At 50.4% G+C, this 24,493-nt stretch overlaps 1 protein-coding gene across 2 annotated transcripts in view; it reads right to left on the bottom strand.

Annotated features, from left to right (window-relative positions):
* Positions 1-10,797: 10,797 nt before the first annotated feature.
* Positions 10,798-24,493, bottom strand: part of CCDC30 (coiled-coil domain containing 30) — a 41,440-nt gene continuing 27,744 nt past the window's right edge. For both annotated transcript variants that reach the window (XM_066202930.1, XM_066202931.1), the window contains 12 exons: positions 23,608-23,765; positions 22,064-22,298; positions 20,491-20,664; positions 19,645-19,854; positions 18,919-19,076; positions 18,324-18,471; positions 17,743-17,864; positions 16,148-16,289; positions 14,568-14,704; positions 14,172-14,283; positions 13,439-13,506; positions 10,798-12,835 (listed from right to left, as the gene is read on the bottom strand). In XM_066202930.1, the coding sequence (XP_066059027.1) occupies positions 12,613-12,835; positions 13,439-13,506; positions 14,172-14,283; positions 14,568-14,704; positions 16,148-16,289; positions 17,743-17,864; positions 18,324-18,471; positions 18,919-19,076; positions 19,645-19,854; positions 20,491-20,664; positions 22,064-22,298; positions 23,608-23,765 (1,887 nt within the window). In that variant the 3' untranslated portion in view covers positions 10,798-12,612. The remainder of the gene's footprint in view (positions 12,836-13,438; positions 13,507-14,171; positions 14,284-14,567; positions 14,705-16,147; positions 16,290-17,742; positions 17,865-18,323; positions 18,472-18,918; positions 19,077-19,644; positions 19,855-20,490; positions 20,665-22,063; positions 22,299-23,607; positions 23,766-24,493) is intronic.

Raw genomic sequence — 24,493 nt, 5'->3', positions numbered from 1 at the left:
GTAAGATGTATGATGTTGAAACTTAGCAAAGCAGGACCTAGGTATTTGTTAAAATAATAAAGAAGAACTTTGAGACTTAAATCCAGCAAAATTAAGCTCCTAATCTTTGGCAAGAGCAAAGTAACCTGAAAAATAGCCAAACCTCCACTGCACCTGCCTAGAAGCAAAGATCAACCTGAGGAAGACATTGGCCTTCCTCCCAAGACCCCAACTCAGGACCACTAGGAGGTGTGACAGCTAATTAGAATACGAAACAAGAGAAGGTGGGGAATGGGCAGGTGGGGACGTGTGGGTTTGTGAGATCAATGTGTATTTAAACCTGGACCTTGTCTTGACCAGGTACACACAGTTTGGAGGAGATATCCCCCCGTGTGTCCCAGCTGGAATAAAACATACCTGCTTTACAATTTCTAATTGTGAAGTCCTTATTCTGCACTTCACCAGCAGGTCAGGGAGTGTTCCTGCCACTCTGGTCAGCCCTGGGAGACACGTCTGGAGTGCTGTGTCCAGCTCTGGACTCCTCAGGACAGGAGGGACTTGGAGCTCCTGGAGTGAGGCCAGTGGAGGCTGCAGAGATGATGAAGGGCCTGGAGCATCTCCCTGCTGAGGAAAGGCTGGGGGAGCTGGGGCTGTTCAGCCTCGAGAGGAGACACAGCTGAGAGGGGCCCTCATCCCTGTCTGTTCCTGTCTGCAGGAAGGGCTCAGAGCAGGGACCAGACTCTGCTCCAGGAGGCCCAGTGATGGGGCAAGGGGAAGAGGCAAGAACTGATGCCCAGGAAGTTCCATGTGAACCTGAGGTAGAACTTCTTTGCTGTGCAGTGATCGAGCCTGGAACAGGTAGTCCAGAGAGGGGGTGGAGTCTCCCTCACCGGGGATATTTCAGACCATCCAGACACAATGCTGTACCATGTGCTCTGGGATGGACCTGCTGGAGCAGGAAGGTAGGACCAGATGAGCCACTGGGGTCCCTTCCAACCTCATCTGTCCTGGGATTCTGTGACTGGAGTTGTCCATGTACCCCAGTCTCATCTAGATCACCAAACACTGTGCTCAATCCGTGGTGTGGAGCAGCAATTCACACACCAAGGTGATGGATTTCTAGGTCTTTATTCCTTTTTGCATGGTCATGTGTGGCTGCCCCCAAGCCTCAGTTATGCTGTTCTCTCTTTATGGACCTCCAGCTGCTTCACCAAGCTCAGGTAGGTCCAGGACCTGTTCAGGATTCAGGAGGTACAGGGAGGAGGGCAGAGACCTTCTGCTCGCCAGGTCTGCTCCTGGAGGTTCTGTAGTCTCCCGGACACACCAGTCCTCCAGACCCAGCTCTGCCAGCCCAGGACATGGGAGAGGGCCAGGCCAGACAGCAGAGGAACCCACTCATGTTCCTACCTGCCCCATCCTGCCTGAGGCTGTCACCTGGGACTGGAGGGCAGGTCTGGTTCAGGGACAGCTCCAGGACCCCCCCCACCCACCCAGAAGCACCTGGACACATTTTTCCTGCCTGGTGGGAGCTGCCAGCCCAGCTTTGGGTGCTTCCATCCCCTTGGTGGCTCTGCCCTTCTTCACAGAGTTCTCATTGGAGGTAGCAAACTGTAAAGACACCACACAATCATTTTGTCTAAGAGTGAGAGCATCTTCTCCAGTGTGTTTTCCAGGCCTCTCCAAAACACTGCTGCCCACTTCCCATGCTGCAGGAAGGGCCAAGGCCTTAGGCATGTGCCCATATCTTCTCTCCATAAATACAGGCAGCATGGCCAAAGGTGACAGCTCCTCACACCTGTCCAGGAGCACGGAATTACCTAAAGCCAGCTCTCCCAGACTCTCACCTCCCTCTCTGCACTCCACCATCAGCTTTTTTCTTTTCTTTTCCCATCACTTTCTCATCATATATCCTACTTGGAGAAAGACGTGGACAGAGAAGGAGGTATTGGCTGGGAAGGTTCCCTGAAGAAGAAAAAGAGGAAGCTCCTCTCAACTGCATCTCTAGAACACTTTGGACATGAGGGATCTCCCAGCCTTCCTGTCCCAGCCCAAGTCCCCTTCTCTGAGGGCTGTGCTGTTCTATGGTCCTGTCCCACTGCTTCCTTGGGTCCCCATTCAGAAAAAGAGGGACCTGCTGGGACAGTTTTCTGGCAGGAGACAGTATTCCCTTTGGTATGAAGGATGTCAGTTCCTAGGAGGAACGTACCCAGAGCTGTTTGGTGCTTGGCATTGGTTTTTCCTGTGGTTTCAGTGCCTTGTAGGGAAGCGCTTACAGGATGTGGCTGGAACTCTCCATCTGCCTGGACAAAGCTGCAAAGAAGGTGGTGATGCCAGTTTGAATAAGAGAAGCAGAGTCCATGGCAGCCTCTGGGAAGAAGCTGTTCCCAGGCATCCAGTTTTCCAAACAAAACATAACACTGGAGCACAGGCAGAAGAGGGTCCCTCCATAGGGCTCCTCTCAGCCAGGTCTGGGATCCCGCTTGTCAGAGATGCTTTCCAGGGAAAACAAACCAGCAGTGACTGAAAACATCCCAGACTCTGAGGCCTGTTGGTTCTCAGTCTTTCTCAAAAGAAAAGGAAGGAGCTGGTGAAGCTGTCTGCTCCATGGCCCCCAGCTGTGCCTCCGGGGTCATTCCCACAGAGGTGAGAAGGTAAAGCAGGGAATCCCCTCTTCCCAGGGAATCCACCTGAAGACAGTCCCCAAAGAAGCCAGAATGGCCATGGACCTTGCATAATTTCAATTCCACCTCCAAAATTAAATATATCCAAGGATTCTTCCCACATGGGAGAAGCCAGGACCAAAAGGTGTTGCTGGTTATCACCCCGCCATGTACAGAAAAAATTGCACTCACTGCAGCAACATGAAGACACCTCCAGGAGGAATCTGGGAGAAGTCCTTTTCTGTGTGGGCTATGAATAATGGCTGCAGATTTGGTGACTGCAACAGGGACAGAGACATGGCAGGATCCACAGGGAGTTTACAAGTCACTGCTGTTCACAAGGCACAAAACCCCTCTTCCATTCCCAGCCCCAGCTGCCCCTCCTCAACCCCCAGCCCCAGCCCTCTCTCTACCACCCTGTGCCCCTACATCGTCCCAAATCCATTAACATCACCACCACTTTGGTATTCTGGGACAAGAAGGTTACACCAGCAGCATCTCCACAGGAGCCAAAGCCCAGGCCTAATTCCCTGGGAGCAGGAGGGCAGGCTCACCTACCAGGACCATGGAAAGCTGCCCAAGGCCCCAGCTATGTCCCCAGGAGCTTGAGGGCACATGAAATACATGCCAGACTCACCCGGAGCAAGCGCTCTGCCAGGCGCTGTGACTGAGTCACCTCTCAGACCAAGTCTTCAAAGAAACTCATGACCACATGGTTTCCCCGGCAGACCAGGACGCCAATGTCCTTGAACACAAAGTCGAAGTTCTGGCCACTGGACAAGGCCCACTCACAGATCTTTAGTGTGGTCTTGATGCACATCACAATGGTGGCCTTGGGTTTGTGCAGGCGCAAGGCCACCTCAGCACAGACCAACTCGTCAGCTTTGGAGAGCCCTGTGGGGAAACCACCCAACACAAAGTCACTCACTCAGCCTTTCTGTGGCCCTTGAGAGCCCATCAATCCCTTCCCACCACAGTGACTCTTCACCCAGCATTCATCCTGCTTTTGTGTCAAAAGCCCCTGTCCCTGCACTGCCAGCTCAATCACCATGGTCCAGCTCCACAGAACCTCTCAGGTGGCTGCAGGAGCCAGCAGGAATGCTGGTTCCTGCCTTCCCAAGGTGGTGGGGAACATCAGCCTCTTTGGTGCCAGGAGATTCTCAGAAACACCTCCAGGAGCTCTCCACCAGCAGCCAGCATACCATGGGCACCTAGAGGGCCCTGGAGGGGCTGCTGGAGGGACCCATCCATATCTAGGGGGAGCACAGAGCTGAAGGGCTCATCTTACCAGGCACAGGGCTTTTCCCATGAAGGAGCTTCTTCCCCACCAGAAACGGCTTGTTCAGATCAAACACTGGACTGTCCACCATGAAACCTTCCCCTTCTCCATGCAAGATGGGTCTTTTCATAATGTGGGTGGTACCCAGGCTCATCAGCCCAACTCTCTGGAAGCAAAAGGAGGCAATGAGAGGGCAAACAGGAGGGAAGGCTTAGGGTGATCTGTGGCCTTTCCGTCCCTGCAGGTCCAAGGCCTGAGATGGAGCCCTCAGGAAAGCTTTGGAGAAGAGCCTTTCACTCTAGATAGTTCCTCACTTCCTCCCCTCCAGGATCTGCAGGGTGCAAGATGTGGGAGAAATTCCTGGAGCCTGGGAAGGCCTGAGGAGTGCAGAAGCACTGCCTGGGTGTCCCTCCTTTCCAGCCATCCTGGGGAAGACTCCAAAAAGGGAATCTAACATTTTTTACTCAAGCGCCACTTGACTTATTGCCTGTGCTCACAATGAGTGTCTGGCTAAAATGCAAGGTCTGCCCTGGACATTTCTTCTGCCCTCTAGGCTGGGTGAGGGCCAGGCAGGATGAGAAAAGATCAGGAAACCCCCATGGTCTGAGGGAGGACCATGAGGAAACCAGCCCCACCTTCTTCAGCAGCAGATCTTGGCTATAGCACTCAGACAGACAATCCCAAACTTTAGTGATTTCTGTCAGAAGAAGAGAAAGGGCCATGCTGAAGTGATGAAGTTCATCATTCCCCCTTCACCTTCCTAATGTCAGATCTCCTTCTCTAAAGGGACCTGGGCAAAGCCACCAACATATTCCCACCCCCAGGGGCAGGAGGATGCCTGGACCTCAGGGGATCTCAAGGCTTTACCTTCCTTGTGGAAGTACACAAGATCTGGAGTCAGTGAGAGGATGAAGCCAGGGAAAAGCTCTGTCATGGCTGCAGCTCCTCCTGACCAGCTTCTTCCTCTCCTCCTGTCCATCCCACCATGGCCTCACGACAGAAGGCTTGGTGGGACAGTTGGGCAGCACAGCTGAACTGTTCTCTGGCTCTCAGGGAAGTGGGTGTTATGGTTCCATGGAGGCAGAACATCCCATTGTGACCTCACATATGTCATGTAGGGGCTGCAGAGCCCCACACAGACACCCCCCCTGCCCCCAGGCTTCACTCTACAGAGGAAGGAGGCAGCTGCACTCCTGATTTTGAGGGGCTGCCCCCACCCAGCCACTGCCCTTTCCGACAAGTCTCCCAGAGCCACTGCTGAAGCACACAGGGAAATCAGATGGAAATCAATTTAGAATGATTGCACGGCTACTGGTGTGTTACGAGTTAGAAATTTGGCAGAAAACAAACCTAGTGTCCCAGCTGGTCCTGAGGGATCAGAGGGGCTGGGGGCAGCAGGGCTGAATTCCTGATAGGAGCCAGTTCCGACTGGCAGGTCTGGTCACATCCAGTAGTAACTTTCACAAACACAAATTCACCAACAGTGCTGTTTATTGGAGCAGCAGGTTACAGACTCTTGTTAGATTGAGTGATAAATGCACTGGAGCCACAAAAGCTGCACAGGACAAAGCTGTTCCCAGGAATTCTATGATGCATCTGGAGGCATAAATCTTTGCTAAGCGGTATCCATGCTTTGGGGAGGAGGGAGGAGCATGCAGTTTATCTGGAAATAAGGGATATCGAGTCACAATCAGAATCAGAATTAGAATCGTTAGGTTGGAAGACACCTCCAGGATCATCAAGTCCAACCCAACCCTAACCTCAACTAAATCATGACACCAAGTGCCACATCTAGTCTTTTCTTAAACACATCCAGAGATGGTGAATCCATCACCTCCACAGGTAAACCATTCCAATACTTTATTACCCTTTCTGTAAAAATCTTTTTCCTGATATCTAGCCTATATTTCCCTTGGCGCAGCTTAAGACTGTGTCCTCTCGCTCTGTCAGTTGCCACCTGAAGAGACCAAGATGTAGACTCAGTATTTTCTGAGCTTGAGAAGAACTAGCTCTTCTCAAGGGAAGCTTTTCAACCGTTTTTTTTCCCAAAACAACCTTGTGTAAACAATATTCCTTTCCTATAGCAACAGGTGTTGTTTGCTACTCCTGTTACTTAGCCAGTCGGAGAGGTCTCAGTGCTATGGACCAATAATGTGTCTTCTTAACACAGCATGTTATAAAAAGGCTGAATGAATTGTAAATAAAACTTCTGATTTTTACTGCCTTTTGACTGGAGTCAAACATCTTTCTTTTGTGTTCCATTGCGACACCAACCCCCACCTGACTACAGCCACCTTTCAGGAAGTTGTAGAGAGTGATAAGTCACCTCTGAGTCTTCTCTTCTGCAGGCTAAACAACCCCAGCTCCCTCAGCTGTTCCTCACAGGGCTTGTGCTCCAAGGCCCTCATCAGCCTTGTTGCCTCCTCTGGACATGCTCAAGTCTCTCAACATCCTTTCTAAACTGAGGGGCCCAGAACTGGACACAGCACTCAAGGTGCAGCTTCACCAGTGCTGAGTACAAGGGAAGAATGACCTCCCTGCTCCTGCTGGACACGCTATTCCTAATACTGGCCAGGTGCCATTGGCCTTCTTGGCCACCAGGGTACACTGCTGGCTCACGTTCAGTCGGTTATCAACCAGAACACCCAGGTCCCTTTCCACCTGGGCACTGTCCAGCCACACCATCCCCAGCCTATAATGTTGCAGGGGGTTGTTGTGGCCAAAATGCAGGACTTGGCACTTGGACCTATTAAACCTCATCCCATTGGATTTTGCCCATCCATCCAATCCTTCCAGGTCTCTCTGGAGAGCCATCCTACCCTCCAACATATCGACACACGCTCCCAGCTTCGTGTCATCTGCAAATTTACTAATGAAAGATTCAATACCCTCATCCATGTCATCAACAAAAATATTAAACAAAACTGGCCCCAATACAGACCCCTGAGGTACACCACTGGTGACTGGCTGCCAGCTGGATGTAGCACTATTCACCACCACTCTCTGGCCCTCACCATCCAGCCAGTTCTTAAACCCAGCAAAGGATGCTCCTGTCTAAGATGCAGGCTGCCAGCTTTTCCATGAATGTACTGTGGGAAACAGTGTCAAAGGCCTTGCTGAAGTCCAAATAGACAACATCCACAGCCTTCCCTGCATCCACCAGGCAAGTCACCTGGTCATAAAAGGAGACAAGGTTGGTCAAACATGACCTACTCTTCCTATACCCATGCTGGCCGGGTCTAATAAGACCCAGCTGTCTTGTAAGTACTGCATAACAAGAAAGATTACAAAGGCTCTGGGTGTTGGCAAGGGCAGAATAGAACATGACACCTGAGTAGCACTCCATCTTCCACCTGGCAGATTCCAAGGATTCCAGTCTTTGCCTGATAACCCATCACCTGCCCAGCAGGTCATCACACCCAGGTACTCCCGCCACCACTAATCCCATGGAAACCCCCTATCTCAGACTGTGGGCCTTATTCCCACACAGGCACAGAGCTGCAGCACAGGAGACCTCCAAGGCACTGGTGTTTGCAGGGTGAGGAGATGACTGGCTTCAGTCATCAGTAAGTTTTCATCCCGGCCAGAATCCAAGTTATCTGAAACATTTGGAAATTGTTTTCAAAACTCCAGCAACAATGGTGCCGTTCCACTCAGGCTCTGACTTGAGTAGGGACTGTTCCAAGGCCATCAAGGAATGACTGATTATCCTTTGTTCCTCACTTTGGACAGGCAGCTGCTGTTGCTGTTATACTCAGGAGCTCCTGGTACAGTCGGGAGACACTTCACTTCATCAGGTGCTCATCAGGACCTGTAGAGCAGGGGGAGGAGGATGCACCACAATAGATTATTGCAAAAACAGCCATAGGGCTGATGCTGGATGCATGAATAGTCCGGGTGGGGTTCACCCAGAGCAGGGTCCACTGAGTGTGACATTGTTGGGGGTTAGGTTTGTTCCTTCTTTCTCTAAAGAATTTTTTCCCCACAAGTTACCAAGGAGACCAAGTGTTGGATACTTGAGAGTACTTAACCGAAACAAAGAAGTGGACAAAGGTGGAAGGGGGAGATAACGCAGGTAAAAGACAAAGCTTGAGGCAGCTGCGCTGCGGGCTCTTCTTTTTCCAGCGTTCGGGGAGAGAGAGAACGCTGTTGCTGGCTAGAGGAGTTTCACTGTGGCCAAAGGGATCCAGTCCTGGGAAATCTACTATCACCGGGTCGGCCTGAATCCGGAGTTTTCCCGGCCACCCGCGGGAGCTGGTCCAGGCCCTGCCTCGCCTTCGGCTCCTTCGGCGCTGCTCCTCTTGCTACAGCGTGACCCTGCACCCCCTGCGCTGCCGGGACATCCTGCCCCTGCCTGCCGGGACACCCTGCCATCCCAGCTACCAGCCCGGGACTTTTCCACTGTTTCAGCTTGGTGCTCTGAGGATCCTGCAGGGACACCGAAACCAAACTGCCCTGGGTTTTGTGAAACAAAGCCCTCAAGGTTCTTGGTACTGTTTTCGTTTGTTACTAATGCTGTAGTTGTTTGGTGGGGGTTTTTTTTTGTGTGTGTTTGTTTGCTTTGTATTACATACTAGTAAAGAACTGCTATTCCTATTTCCCAAATCTTTGCCTAAGAGCCTCTGATTGTAATTTTACCTGGCAGATACCTGTCTTCCCAAACCAAGACAGACATACAGGGTAAGTGATTCCAGTTAACTGGATCCAAGATTACCAATTACAGGGATTCCAGTTACCCCGTACCAGATCCATCCCTATGCTGAGCATAAGGAAAACAAACCTGCAGCACAGCCCCAGAGAGCTCCAGTGATGCCATTGCAATCACAGATTCATTTCCTGTGTCAAAACATTCAACATGGCCTTACCCAGGGATTTACCCAGGGACATCCCTTCTGGGCAGGATGAAGGGGACAATTCCATCAATCTGTCCCTCCAAATTCCAGGCTGAACTCTCATCCTCTAGGTAAGTACAAAATTGGGATACATTTCATACCTTATGTCTTGGTTTGGGAAGACAGGTATCTGCCCGGTAATAAAAAAAACAACTGCAGTTTCCTTTGGGATGGAGAGTGTAAACCCCCACCCCCTTTTTTTTTCTTTTTCAATTATAAATGACAATCAGAGGCTCTTAGGCAAAGATTTGGGAAATAGGAATAGCAGTTCTTTACTAGTATGTAATACAAAGCAAACAAACACAAAAAAAAAAAAAAACCCCACCAAACAACTACAGCATTAATAACAAACGAAAACAGTTCCAAGAACCTTGAGGGCTTTGTTTCACAAAACCCAGGGCAGTTTGGTTTCGCTGTCCCTGCAGGATCCTCAGAGCACCAAGCTGAAACAGTGGAAAAGTCCCGGGCTGGTCGCTGGGATGGCAGAGTGTCCCGGCAGGCAGGGGCAGGATGTCCCGGCAGCGCAGGGGGTGCAGGGTCACACTGTAGCAAGATGAGCAGCGCCAAAGAAGCCGAAGGCGAGGCAGGGCCTGGACCAGCTCCCGCGGGTGGCAGGGAAAACTCCGGATTCAGGCCGAACCGGTGATAGTAGATTTCCCAGGACTGGATCCCTTTGGCCACAGTGAAACTCCTCCAGCCAGCAACAGCCGTTCTCTCTCTCCCCGAACGCCGGAAAAAGAAAAGCACGCAGCTGCCTCAAGCTCTGTCTTTTACCTGCATTATCTCCCCCTTTCACCTTTGTCCACCTCTTTGTTTCGGTTAAGTACTCTCAAGTATCCAACACTTGGTCTCCTTGGTAACTTATGGGGAAAAAATTCTTTAGAGAAAGAAGGAACAAACCTAACCCCCAACACCTTATTAACCACAACTGTGCAAGTGCTGTGGATAGGATCATGGTCAAACCTCCTGTTCTCTGTGGTCCCAGTGTAAGGAATATTCCTTGGTAGGAGTTGTTGGGCATCAAGCAGAAAAACGAGGCCATGCCCTGGGAACAGTCCTGGAGTCTGTAGTCCGATCCCGATAGCCGCCATCTTCCCAGAGAGAAAGGTCTTGCTAGAGACAGCCTTCTGGGGATCTCGGGCAGTCTCCAGCTGCCGTGCAGCCTCAGCAAGCTGCAGCCAGGGGCTGCAAGTGATTCAGCTCTTAGCAGTGGTTTCAGCTTTTAGCAGTGATTTCAGCTCTGCCTTGCAAGGTTATCTCAGGCCAACTCAGGGACAAGGAGACAGAAGTGCTGTGTAGCTATTCCACAGAAAGCTTTCATTATCCTGCAAAGGGGTGGCCAGGGACGGCAGCTCCCTGTCTAGCAGGGTAGACTCTGGGGTATTTATGGGGGAAAGCAGGGGTGGTACCAAAGGGGAAGAACCAATGGGTTTGGAAAGGTATATCAAAGCATTATGGGTGCCTTGTTCTGACCTGAGAGAGAACTACCTCATCTAGGTCCTCTCTCCTGGGGAGGGGTTGAGATGAGCTGATCACATTCCATTCAAGGGACATCCCTTCAGGGCAATGGCCTGGCAGGCTCCTCTGCTTCCCCTACTCCATATTCCTCTAAATGTGGCAACAACACAAACCCTAGGATTTCCCTCTGGTTCTGTATTTGCACCACATGCCCTGTCACCTTTGGAGCTTTGCATTTTCTTCCTATTTTACGTTTCCAACACTGAGGAGGTCCTGCCTCAAGTACTGTGGTTGTTTGGGGCCCCTTGCTACAGGACAGACCTCGAGGCACTGGAGGGTTGTGGAAAATTGCCCATCCTGTTGTGTGGGTACAGAGGTGCTGTGAGGTGAGGGAGAACTGATAGAGCTGTTCCAAGCCATCTCTTAGGTGGGGTAACCCAGGCTCTTGGGTTAATAGATCCCTTGGAATGGATGAAAGGACACTGAATGATTGGTGTTTGCACACATACACACGTATTTATATATATGTCACATTTATTTTAACACCTTATTTGCAATGGAAGTTGCCTATGTAGCCATTTTGGTTGCAATGGAAGTCACCTATGTAGCCACTTTGGTTATTTTCTTTAGAAACATACCAATATAATAGTATAAAAATAACACTTGAAAAAATACATGAGGAAAAGAAAGAAAAAAAAGAAAGGATCAGAGTAGAGCGTGGGGAGGAAAGGTCTCACCACCCATGGGTGCAGTGACAAGACTTGGTTGTTGCAATTTCACTGTCCATGGTCAAAGTGAGGGTCACAGTCTGGATCCATCAGGGGTGGGAGAAGCTCCAAAATCACAAAGTTCAGTGGAACAAGCTCATGCTCAGTGGGAACACCCAGGTACCCTCCCTGGGGTCAGGAGTTTTACACTGTCTGATGTAACATGGGGGTCATGTCCAGTCCTCTGGTGGGAGGCCCAGAAATGAGTCTGTGGGCCCTTCAGGGTCTCTAATGGTTTGTGCCTCTTTTAAGACCTGATTCTGCCTCTCCCTCAGTGGGGCTGAGCCAGTTCTGCCCCATCAGAAGGGACAAAACCCCTCAGCCCTCCATGGGAGTGTTCCTGATACCTCCCCTGGGGTCTATGGTAGCCAAAGGCTCAGTGGGGGCTCTTGGGTAGCCCAGGGCACAGCCAGAGAACTGAGGATGCACAAAACTCCTCCAGGCAATGCTCACACACTCTGGGCTGTGCAGAGAAGCCCAAAGGCACACCCAGGGCTCTGTGCCCTGAAAATCCCATGGAGAGGCTCTGTGCACCCCAAAAGGCTCCTTGAGGGCTGTGGGGAGCCCAAACAGGCACAGTCAGTGGCCAGGGGCACCCAAAGGCAGTACTGCGGCCTGGGCATGGCACAAAACAAGCCAAGGGGTGGGGATGCCCCCCTAAATGGACACCAGGGCTTGGATACCCTCTAAGGGACAGCCAGAGTGCAGAGGGGGCACACCAAAGGATCCAGAGCTCCCCAAAACACACAGGGAGAGCCCAGGAAACACAGGCCCAAGGAGATGAGCAGCTATGCTCTGTTCCCACCTGATCTGCAGTTCTGATCCCACTGCTTCCTTCTTGGCATCCTCAGACTCCCTCCACTCCCCGTTTTGCATGGCCTAATCCCTCCCACTTCCACCCAAGCATCCTCAGAGACTGTTTATTCCAGATGTATCTCCTTTCCTTTCCTGGACATTCATACCCCTCCCCTCTTCTGTCCCTATTCCATTTCCCTTTGCCCTTCCATCTCCCTTTATCTCATTTCTGACCCCTCTGCCCATTGAATCCTGCCCTCAGAGCTTTATCCTCCCATCTTCCTTCCCTACACATTCCCATCCTCTCCCCAGTGCTCAGGTATCCCATTCACCTCTACACAAAGCAAAGGGAATACTGAGAGCATGGAAAAAGGGGAACGACAGTGTGTGGACATGGATTGTAGGCACAGGGTAAAAGGGAACTTCTCCAACTTTTATTTATAAAGTTTATAGATTTGGACTGGACAGGGAATTAGAGTTGAGGGAAGACACCCTTCACCCTACCCCTCTACCACTGTACTGAGTTTATCTACAAATTCCAGCCTCCAGTGGATCTGGAATCACACACATCTACAGGTGGGCAAATAAAAAAAAAAAAAAAAAAAAAAAAATTTAAAAAAAAAAAAAAATAAAAAAAAAAGCTGTGGAATCATTTAGTTGGAATATATCCCAGAAATCATGGGGTCAGTCCATTTGGCAATTCTCTTTGCAAACTGTGTCATCCTATGGCCCCAGGAGCCCAAATTCTGCAGTTCAGGTAAGGCTGCACCAACATTCCCAGCTCAGAAGTTCTCAGAGCCAAGGCCCTGGCTTTCGTCCTGCAGCGGTGAGGCCATGGAGGCTGTGGTATCCCCAGGAGAGGCCACATTCAGGTATCCAATCTCTGAAGGCTGTGTGGGGGACAGGCAGAAGAAAGAATCCTGGCTCCCAGCCTCTCCCTCAGGCTTCACATTCTGCGGGGCCTTCAGGGCGCCGAGAGTCTCTGGGAGATCTCGAGGTGGGAAGCTGGAAATAAATTTCCATTTTCTGTTATTCTGTGGAGTCTGGGTGACCCTTACACAACACCTCTGAGCAGCACAGGACAATGTTGATGATTTTCTCTTGGATCAAGGCTCCTCCTCTAGCCAAGGAAGGGACACCCTCAGCCAGCCCAGAACCTGCTTTGACCATCCTTCATCCCAACAGCACCCGGGGCTGTAAGCAAACCCCCTGAGCTACGTCTCTGGAGCTGCAAGGTCCCTCTACCTTTCCCTCATCTGGTCTGGCACGGATAAAATGGAGCAACACATCCCAGAGCGATGTGGGACACAGCTCTGGCCATTCTAGAGCTCCAAGTCTCACCACTTCTTGCACAAAGATTCCTCTAAAGCCCCTGAGCACCAAGATTCCTAAATTCCACAGTGTTCCCCAAAATATTCTGAAAATTTGATTTCGCCATCCCATCTGCTAACTGGTTTTAATACCATTTTAATGCCATTTTAATACCATTTTCCCTAAAATTTGACCAAAAACTAACAGAAAAGGGCTCTGGAAGGTGAAAGCACAGGGTGGAGCAGCCAAAATGCTCAAGTGGCTCCTCTCTGGATCCTCCTCCCCCCTCCACGGTACCTGGCATGAGGAGGTGACAACACCTTACTCTGTGGTTGGCGTTCAGAGCCAGGAACGATCTTCGAGTCCTGGAAGGAGGAACAGAGACTTGAAAGGAGGAGGTACAGGTCAGACCCTGAATTTCAACAATTCCGGGTCTTCCAAGCTCTCCCCCAGCTTCACTGAGAGTCCTCTCCACCAACTGCAGCCCCACAGAGGTGCTAATCAGGGATCTGGTTGTCCTTTGGGTGTTAATTTATACTAAAAAATCCAAACCAAGGCCAGGTGAGCCCAAACAGCCCTTCCCTCCTCAACAGCTAAGCTCCAACCTACCTGGGTTCCTTCCTAATTAAAAGTCCCAATAAACTCCTAAATCCACTTGGTTGATTTGAAAACTCTGATTTCCTGGATTTTCTCCATTTCTCCTGCCAAAGTTCTTCATTAACAGGGCCAATACTTTCACTCAGCTCAGGAATTATCACTCAGCTTGGCCTGAGGGAGGACCCTCTCTAAATGTGCCAAGTGAGATTCCTGTCGCTGTGGAAGGGGATCCCATGGGCAGCAGCTCAGAGATGAGCAGGGGCTGAGTGTATGGAGCCTTCAGCTCCTCACAAAGCCTCTCTCTTCACCACAGCCATCGCCACCTACCATGTGGGAGCCCTTTCCATCTCAAGGGGTAGATCCAGCTCTTCCTCAGCCCCTCAGACATCAGGTTCTGTGATTCCTGCTGATCCCAGCCCTCCTGGGGTCTCACCTCTGTGTTGGGAGCCGGGCTGCTCCTGGCAAGATGCTGGGAGGTGGCCACATGGCTGGAGAATTGGAGCTTGTCCTGTAGCCGGGCGTTCTCCTCCTCCAGGATCTTCCCTCTGGGCATGGCGCAAAGCACAAGTAATTTTCTTTCCAGCCACCCTCCATTTTCAAACAGGAATGTTCTTTTCCAACCTCAGAGCTGTTGCTCTCCACAGCCTCAGCTCAATGGCGAGGTCTTGGATGGGAAAACGGGGTAATTACATCCCTAATTACAGCCATGAAAGCCACTACATCAATGGCTGGGGCACAATCCAGACTTTCCTTGGGAATTCTTAAGAGAAAGAGGCATAAAACCAGGAAAAGGGAGAATCACAGGGGATGGACATCAGCAGGAGCCTACCTGCTCTGCAAGGAGGGAATCACAGACTGGAGGCTCCAAGGGAACTCCTCCTGGTCTGATATTTTTTGAAGGAGCCGTCGCCTCTCCTGGAGTAATTTCTCATTCTCAGCAGTGATCTGGGCAATCAGCACCTTCCCCTTAGGGTGGTAGAGAAGGAAAGAACAACCACCAGTTACTCGTGACTCTTCTCAGTCCTCTGCAAACCTCAGGGCTTTCCCAAGGGACCACCATCAAGGTCCCTTGGGACCAAGCTCCTAACAGCTTGGAGTCACCACCTCTGCAAGTCCTCAAGAATCACGTGGATGTGGCACCTGGGGACATAGCTTAGTGGTGGTGAGTGCATGGTTGGAATTGATGAAGATCCTCATCTTAAAGGTATTCTCCAAACTCAACGACTCTGCAATTCCATACCTTGTTCAATGTAAAATACCCCAAAAAGTGGCTATGGGGTCACTTCCCAGCAGGACTTGCTGAGGCAAAGAATTATGGAGCTCAGCCACTGTCAGACTGGGATCTGAGGATGTGGCTTCCCCCAAAGGCAATCCTGAGCCAGGAATTTCCTTTTGGCTTGGTTGGTGCCCCTGATCCCTTCCTGCAAGGAGGGCCTTTGGAAAGAGACCTGGAGTGCCAGGACAAGGGCAGATGGCTTCCCACTGCCAGGGGGCAGAGTTAGATGGGATATTGGGAAGGAATTGTTCCCTGTGAGGGTGCGGGGGCCCTGACTCAGGTTGCTCAGAGCAGCTGCCCAGATGTGTCCCATCCCTGGCAGTGTTCAAGGCCAGGTTGGATGGGGCTTGGAGCAACCCAGGATAGCTGTACCTGCCCATGGCAGATGGTGGGATGAGATTAATGTCCCTTCCAACTCACACCATTCCCTGAATCCATGATTATTTTCACAGAATCACAGAATGACTAGGTTGGAAGAGATCTTCAAGATCATCAAGTCCAACCCATGCCCTAACATCTCAAATAAACTATGGCACTGAGTGCCACATCCAGTCTTTTTTTAAACACATCCAGGGATGGTGACTCCACCACCTCCCCGGGCAGACCATTCCAGTACTTTATCAGCCTTTCCATAAAAAACCTTTTCCTAATATCCAACCAATATTTCCCCTGGTGCAGCTTGAGACTGCATCCTCTCGTTCTTGTCAGTTGCTGCCTGGAGAAAAACACCAACCCCTACTGGCTACAACCACCTTTCAGGGAGTTGTAGAGAGTGATAAGGTCACCTCTGAAATCTCCTTTTCTCCAGGCTAAACAACCCCAGTTCCCTCAGTCGCTCCTCACAAGGTTTGTGTTCCAAGCCCCTCACCAGCCTTGTTGCCCTCCTCTGGACATGCTCAAGTGTCTCGTTGTCCTTCCTGAACTGAGGGCCCAGAACTGGAGACAGCACTCAAGGTGCAGCCTCACCAGAGCCAAGTACAGAGGAAGAATGACCTCCCTCCTCCTGCTGCCCACACCATTCCTGATACAGGCCAGGTACCATTGGCCTTCTTGGCCACCAGGGCATACTTTTGAAAGCAGCGATGCCCCTGCAGCCTCCCCTTGCAGGAGAAACCTTGGATGTGGCCTCTCACTTTTTCCACTTGGAGCTTTGACTCGCTGAGCTCATTTTCCAGTTGTTTGATCCTGCTGTCCCTCTGTTTCACCTCATGGATGAAGGTCTCCTTGGCCCTGCGGATCTTGTCTTTGTGCCGGAGCTGCATCTCATTGTATTTCCTGGGAAAGCAGGGACAACCATCAGGCTATGACAGGCGCTTTTGCTCGGGGTCACCATCCAGGCAAGAATGTCCCAGGTTTATTCAGGCTGCTCAAAGTCCAAACTCAGAGTCTCAGCCATCCCCTAGCACCTCCTTGCTTCCCAGAATGAGCTCATGGAGTGTCTGGACACTTTCACTGATCAGTTTGGGGGTGTTTTTGTTGGAAATTTCAATTTTTAAGTGTCAACCAAATGGAAATTGATAAAAGAAAAGGACCCAAAGCATTTTCAAAAGTGACTCCGAGCTTTACCAACCCTTGTGCTCATCCCTCCCAGGTCTTTATAACAAACAGGATTATAAGGGCACCAAAACTGGAAGTTCCAAGGCAAGGATAAGTTGGTTTTGTTGGTGGGGATGTGGATAGCTAAGAGAATGAATTTTGAATGGGAAGAAAATTTAGGAAAACCCTCTAAGATCATCAAATCCAACCATTCCTCCAGCACTGCCAGGGCCACCCACTAATCACGTCCCCAAGTGCCACATCCACACATTGGTTGGAAAATTAAGAATTCTAAACAGCAGTGGAGAGGCCAAGAGGAGCAAAAAGAGCCACTTCAGTGGGAGCTTCTTTGAGTTAGGACACTGGGGACAAATATTTTTCCCTCCTGACACTTCTGATTTTTGCTCTTCCCTTCCTGTCAATTGGGGCAAAGATCTTGTTTATATTTATCTAGTTGGGATAGAAGGGAAAATAATACCAAAAAAGAAGAGAAATTTCTATCATGTAAGGGATATTTGCCCATGTTTGCTCAAAATTCATGATTAAAAAAGCTACTCTGCTTCAAATCAACCAAAAGGGCTCTGGGGAGAAAGGAGCAGCTCCAGGAAGAGTCTTTGCTAACACCAGACCCCAACCAACACCCAGACCATCTTCCTGTGCTGCCTTCACGCACCAAGGAGAGCAGGAAGGCTGGGAGAGCTGGGGGTGTTCACCTGGAGAAGAGAAGGCTCCAGGAAGACCTCAGAGTCCCTTCTGGGGCCTAAAGAGGCTCCAAGAGAGCTGGAAAGGGATTTTGGACAAGGGAGAATGGCATTCCACTGCCAGAGGGCAGCGCTAGATGGGCTATTGGGAGGAAATCTGTCCCTGTGAGGGTGGTGAGGCCCTGGCACAGGTTGCCCAGAACAGCTGTGACTGCCTCATCCGCAGAAATGTTCCAGGCCTGGTTGGACAGGACTTGGAGCAACATGGGATAGTGGAAGGTGTCCCTACCCATGGCAGGGGGTGGAAGTGGATGGGCTTTAACATCTGTTCCCACTCAAACCTTTCTGGAATTCCCTGATGGCAGACATGGGGGATGAGCTCACTGCACACAGGGCTAATGGATTTAGGACTAAAAGCCTGAACATTGGACAGGAAGGTCCACACCACAGCCAAATCCAATAGCAGGCCCAGGCAGGTTTTTGGGCATTACCTGACATAGAGATCCTTCTGGTTCAGGAGTCGGACACCTTCCTCATACAGGGCTTTGTTCTCCTCCTTCAGCAGCACCAGCTGCTCTGAGAGCTTCTGGTTCTCCCTCTGGCACTGCACATGCTGGAAAAGGGCTATTTTTAACTTGTGTGTGTGGCTGGAGGGACCCCTCTGCCTGGTCTCCAAAGCTTCTCTCTCATCAATCCCAGTGGTTCCCACTACAGCCAACATCCAGCCAGCCAGCCCCCCAGACCACTCCCCTAATAAGCCATGGGATTTTGTTGTAGAGGCAATGAACCCTCCACAACAATGAACTCTGCCAAAGCAAAAACTCCAAGCTCTGCAAGATAAAGGGAAAGAAGAAACCACCAAGCCTTCCTGTGCCCTCAGAGCTGCATCCCAGGAAACCAGCTGGCTTTGGGATGCTGCTTTTTCTCCAGCTCTTGTTGAAACCAGTAAGATCTTCAAGGGCTCAGCCCCTGATCAGATGTTCCCATTTCCAGCAGCTCCCAGGAGTAGATTCCAGCTCGTGATGGTCCTGTTTCCCATTGTATGATAAGGAACCCCCTCACTGTCACTCACCTCACCAGCATCCAGCTTCTTCCCATCCTCCAGGACGTGCAGGGTCTTGGCCTGGAGCTCCACATGCATCTTGGCCAGCGACGCCTCTGTCTCCCGGGAATGCCGGAGCTGCTGCCGCAGCTCCTCCACCTGCTGCTCCAGGAGCCTCCTAGAAACATGATAGGGTGACAGTGAGAGCTGGAGGGGGATGCATCACCTGCCCCCAAGGTGTTTGTCTGTCACCCAAAACACCCCCTGCTCTCCTCTTGCTCTGGCTGACATGGAGGGGACAAAGGAATCAGCACATCCCAGTCATCCCCATGTCCCAGTGACATAGAAAGGGGAGAAAATATAATGGGATCATTCCCAGCTGCACAGGGAAGGGAGCCGTTGGCATCCTTGCACTGACATGAGAGTGCACGGCCGATTCCCCAAGAGGGAAGCCTCCAATAATCTTTTAAATCTCAGGAACGGGGAATCCCTGGAGAACTCCAGGGATAAGGCAGGACCAAAGGAAAGACAGGGGGTCCAAGCAATGGTTTGGGTTTCCCTGAACCCTCCCAGGGCAGCCAGGAGCTGCTGGAGGCCTGGCACAGCCCTTACACTTCACAGAGACCTTTTCAGCTGCTCCTCGTGAAGTTCCTGCTGCACCCGAGCTTCATTTTCCCGAGCTTCCTTCAGCTCCTCCTCCAGAAGCTTCTTATCAGAAACACGTGCCTCTGCCAGCAGCAGCTGGTGCTGAGAATCCTGCAGCTTTTGCTGGAGTTTTGAGACCTTGGATTAAAATGGACATAGAATAAACTTTCTGAATATAAAGGCCCGTGTCTGAATCAGATCCCACTGATTCTCCAGTGTCTGAGGCATGGGAAGGAAAGATTTCCTTGTTTTGACTCTAAGTCCATTAAAAGCAAAAACTTTGGAATGACTACCAGATTTTGGACCAAACACTATGTCATGAATTCCCAACAATCTTTTTGTTTGACCCAGTTTGATCCTGCACACTACAAAAGAGAATCCAGTGATTTCTGCAGGAGCATGGCAGAATCAGTGCCATGGAAAACACAAAGTTTTGGAACTTTGCAGCCAGTAAACAGTAGGAAATCTCCTCGGCAAGAACAAGATCAGGGTTCCCTGTGCCTGCCAGCCCCACTATCAGTATTTCAGAGATACTGGGTTATCAGACATGGCTTCTATTGCCTTGATTATGCTCCCACTGATTGCAGGCTTTTTTCCTACAATATTAAGCCAAGGGATCACAAAAAGGAAACTGGGGAAGCAAACCTGCTTGCTTTCTGCATTGGAGCTGCATAGAACTTTCAAACATATCCCAGCTTACACTCACCTTCTTTTGTGCTTCTCCTGCTCTGGATTTCTCCTGGGCCAGCCTCTCCTGGAGGCTGCTCTGGAGCTTATCAGCCTGAGAGCACTTGGAGAGTTCCAGTTCCAGCTCCTTGACTTTCTGCTGGCTCCTCTCCCACTGTGCTGAGAGGGAAGAACATGTTTCCGTGGTGTCCAAGAGTTTGGCCCGGGCCTGCTTCAGCTCAGCTTTGACCTGAGATCCCAGAGAAGATATCAGATTTATACTTCAGCATAAATCAGCTGGAATGGCTTGGCTAGCAAAGGGGAACAGGACTCCATAATGAGCAAAAGAGGAATCACTTCCTCAAAAGAGGAAGTAAAGCATGTTTTATTTGGATGCAGTGACATTTGTCAGAAGCCCAGAGTGGCTTGGGTAGGAAGGGGCCTTAAGGATCACCTGGTTCCAACCTCCCTTCATAGGTAGGGACACCTTCCACTATCCCATATTGCTCCAAGTCCTGTCCAACCCGGCCTGGAACATTTCTGCGGATGAGGCAATCACAGCTGCTCTGGGCAACCTGTGCCAGGGCCTCACCACCCTCACAGGGACAGATTTCCTCCCAATAGCCCATCTAGCGCTGCCCTCTGGCAGTGGAATGCCATTTTGTCTTGTCCTGGCACTCCAGACCCTCGTCCCAAGTCCCTCTCCGGCTCTTCTGGAGCCCCTTTAGGCCCTGGAAGGGGCCCTGAGGTCTTCCTAGAGCCTTCTCTTCTCCAGGTGAACACCCCCAGCTCTCCCAGCCTGGCTCCAGATGGGCTCCAGCCCTCGTGGCCATAATTCCCATGGAGCTGAGGCAGAGCACACTGGGGAGCCTGGCTCTGTCCCTACCTTGGTGCATTCCTGCTGGAGCAGCAGATTTTGCCTCTGGAGGTCAGTGTTTTTCTCCCTCTCATACCTGAGCTCCCTCTCAGCAGAGCTGCACAAGTTCTGCACCCGCCGCAGATCTTGGTGCAGCTGGTGCAGCTTCTCCTCCTGTTGCTGGAACCTCTCCTCTGACAGACCCTGCAGGAACAGCAAAAGTGACACAGAAATTAACTTTAAGGCAGGATAAATGTGATTAAGGAAGGCAGAAGCCAGTAAGATTTAAGGGCATTTGAGCAGGAAGATGCGTACAGCCTGGCATTTCTCTGTCCCAACACCATGTCCTGTTCCTTTCCCTGTCCCTGCAGGGTTTTAAGAGCTATGTGGATGGCACTTGGGGACATGGTTTGTGGTGAACATGTACTGCTGGGTTAATAGTTGGACTTAATGATCTCAGAGGCCTTTTCCCAGCTCAATGCCTCAATGATTCTCTCCATCACCTCAGAGAAGCCAGTACAACTCCTGAGGCCAAGGGGAAAGAGGCGATAACTTGGATGAGGGAACAAATCCCTGTTAAAACAAAACTGTCCAATCAAAGCAAAGCCACTAGGTCACTTTGGATTCTTGTACCAGAGTTTCACTCAGGCATCCAAGCAGGAATGACACAGCCAGCCCAGCTCCTAGAGGGATCAGGAAAGTCGAGTCCTGGCAGCGGGACAGGAACAACACAACAGGACAGAGTCTGGACACTGGGAGGTGTCACCGATGGTCTACGATGCCTCTTGGGAGATAACTGATCTCCTTGGCTCACTCACCTTCCTGGCGCACACACACCAAAGCCTGGGCTGTACCAAAGCCTTTCCAGCATCACTTTCAGCCATCTCTAGATCTGTATTCCCATTTTGCTTCTTCACCTTCTGCTCTTGGGACCAGATGAATTCACTGAAGACCAAATCTGCCTTCTCAGATAATCCCCAGATAACTTCTCAAGCAGAGAAAAGTCTTGATCCAGCACTGTGGGATCTGGCAGTGTTAGTTATCCTGGAGGTCCATTGACTCCATTGGTGCCAATGGGTTTTGGTGGGGTTTTCCCCACCTCTTTCTATCAGGATCCCTTCCCACGTCCACTGCACTCCTTGTGTCTTGCTCTGCTTCACCTGGATGATTTGCTGCTTCTTGGATATAACCAGACTCCAATCTTTTACTTCTCATTCCTACCCTGGCCATACAGACCACACTGTCGTCTCTTCTCTCCCAAATCTTTGCACAGAAACTGACCTCCTCCTCAGTGACCCCATCTTGAGTTCTTCCATCATTTTCTCCCTGTTTGGCAGGGACACCTGCACCTCCCTTTCTCCTTCAGCTCGCAAGGTGAGAAAGGTGAACAAATTCCATCTAAATCACTTATTTCTGTCATGTGTAATCAGTTCAGTTTATCCAAGTCCCCACCACATCCAAAAGCACAACACAAGGAAATGAACACATCCCTAATTTCCAACAATCGCTCACACCACAGGACTGGCTTCCAGCCCACTTTAATTACGTTTTGCCACTCAATTATTGACAAAAAGCAGGGTGCAGATGGCAAAGCTGCCCATACCTGTTTAAGGCTCCCCTCTAAACTGCCTGCCGAGCTCTGCCATGGGAGAAACCTGTTCTCCCTCTGCTCCAAGCCTGGGGTCATCCTCCTCGTGTCTCTGCTGGGGCCCTGCTCCCAGGCACTCTCACATTTGAGCTGGGCAATTTCTTCAAGCAACATCTTTTTTTCTTCATTGCTTTCTTTGAGCTGCTTTTCCAGCTCCTCCTTCTTCTTGTTGCTCTCTAGCAATTCAGAGCTTGAAGAAGAAATAGTAAAGGAGAAAGATAACTACACAAATCCAGGGAAAACATCCTTAAAGGGGAAAAAACTTGGGAGATTAGAGTCCAGTTAAACACTGAAGCGCTTTGGGAGGCTCCAAAGGGGATTCAATCCTGGGTGCAGCAGTTCTGGGCAAGGGTCAGCCTCCCTGGGACACTTCCCACAAAACCACGTGTGTCCAAAGGCTCACCTCTCCCCAGAAGGAGTTTACAGGCTGGCTAAGGAGTCCTCACAAAGGCACAGGAGCTACTCTGGACTCAAAGTCACAGAAAGCACTGGGATAGAGGCTCAGGTGTCCCAGTCCAACTGTCTGACTTATCTTCACTCAAACTCCATCTCCATTTTCTCCATCCAAGATCAAAGCTGTGGCTGCCCCATCCCTGGAAGTGTCTGAGGCCAGGCTGGACAGGGTTTGGAGGAGCCCAGGATAGTGGAAGGTGACCCTGCCCATAGCAGCGGGCGGAACGGGATGAGCTTTAAGATCCCTTCCTCCCCAGAACAGTCTAGAATTCTGTGGTTCTATGTCCTGGATGTCCACACACTGGCACAGGTTGTCCAGGCTGGAATCACCATCCCTGGAAGTGTTCAAAAAACCTGTGGATGTGGCACTTGGGGACATGGGTTAAGGGTGAACATGGCAGTGTTGGGAAACGGTTGGACTCAATGATCTTGGAGGGCTTTTCCAGCCTGAATAATTCCATGATTCCTTAGCAGCTCCCTACTGCCTTCTCCTGGTTGCACTTTATATCCCAGTACGAGTAACCCTGGTCACTGTAACCATACTGGATTTAACCCAAGCTTTTATTTACTAAGGACAGGCTAAGCCCAGATGCTTCAGCTCCAAATTTGTCCTGATCTACTCAAAAAGGGGAGTTGAACCAACACCTGCTGACACCTCCCCTCCAAAGACACCCAAATTCCAAGGACTACCAAAATCTCCCATGGAACTAGGACCGTCAGCTGCTGCCAGCAGTGAGCCTTGATGAGCCCAAACCCACAACAGGACCCCCTTAGTCCAACTTCAAGGGAAGAATCCTCCTCCCTAAGGACAGCTCCCATTTAGTCTGCTCAGAATCTGGAAGAGCTGCAGAAAAAATCTTTAATCCTGGCTGATCCTGATGGCACTGAGGAAAGTCACCAAAATCAAAGATGCTGACCCAAGGAGGACACAAAGATGCCAGGCCCATTTTTGTCAGGAGCAGCCCCTTGGGGAGTTGGAAAAGACTCAAAATTTAAATTGGCAAAGACAAGCAGCAGAAAAAAACATAGGCTCTGTTAAGGTTTACCACAGCAGTTCTTGTTCTTCCCTCAGGTTTTTGATCAATTCTTCCAAAAACACTACTTTAGCCATCTGTTCCTCATAGATCTTTGCATCTGCACAGGGATCTTCCTGTTTCTGCTTCACTTTGGGACTCTGTTCTCTCTCTTGCAGGATTTTAGAGGCCTGTAAGGTCAGAAAATACCACAACTTGGATTTCCTTTGCTCTGATGGAAATCTTTGGAGCCGTACAGAGCAATCTGGAGACTCTAGCAAGACATGGCTTGTGATCCTGTGGCTAAATTATTGCAGTTCTTTTCCCTAGAAGACACATGTGAGTCCTTTTTCCTGCATGGAAAGTATCTGTGTCTAAACTACCACCAAGCCATGGTTCTTTATTTGATTTCATCCTACTGTGGCACATCTGCAGCTCCCACAGATTTACAGCATGTGTCAAAGCTCTTTACAAAAGCAGCAGCTCTCAGCAAACCAGGAGGAGCACAAGGTGTACGTTCAGGTGACTCTCACAGTGGTGCTCCAACTCTACCCCAAACACCTCCCTAGGGATGGCTCCTCTGCTCCCAATGTCACCTAACCCTGTAACACCAGGTAACAGCACACCCTGAACCTGAGACTTGAGGAGAAGATGTCAAGAAAATAAAAGGAGCAGAAAAGGAAGAACGCATCAGGATAAAGAAACTCCCAGCTGAATCACAACTGGAGTCTGCCCAGTGTCAGATCTGCTGCTCAGCTGTGATGGGCCCAAATCCTTCAGACACAAACACCATTATCCTCACTCAACACCAACTTTGATTGCTAAAGCTTTTTAATCAACAGCTCTTCCTGAGCTTTCAATCCCAGGTACTTCCTGGTATTTCAGTTCCAAGGCATCTTATCTACACCAGGACAAATTT

This window comes from Chamaea fasciata, unplaced genomic scaffold (assembly GCF_029207755.1).
Source record: "Chamaea fasciata isolate MVZ Bird 193981 ecotype frontalis unplaced genomic scaffold, bChaFas1.0.hap1 SCAF_23, whole genome shotgun sequence".
Taxonomy (NCBI): Eukaryota; Metazoa; Chordata; class Aves; order Passeriformes; family Sylviidae; genus Chamaea; species Chamaea fasciata.
Note: the sequence above shows the minus strand (reverse complement) of the source record. Positions and strands in the feature narration are given on the sequence as shown.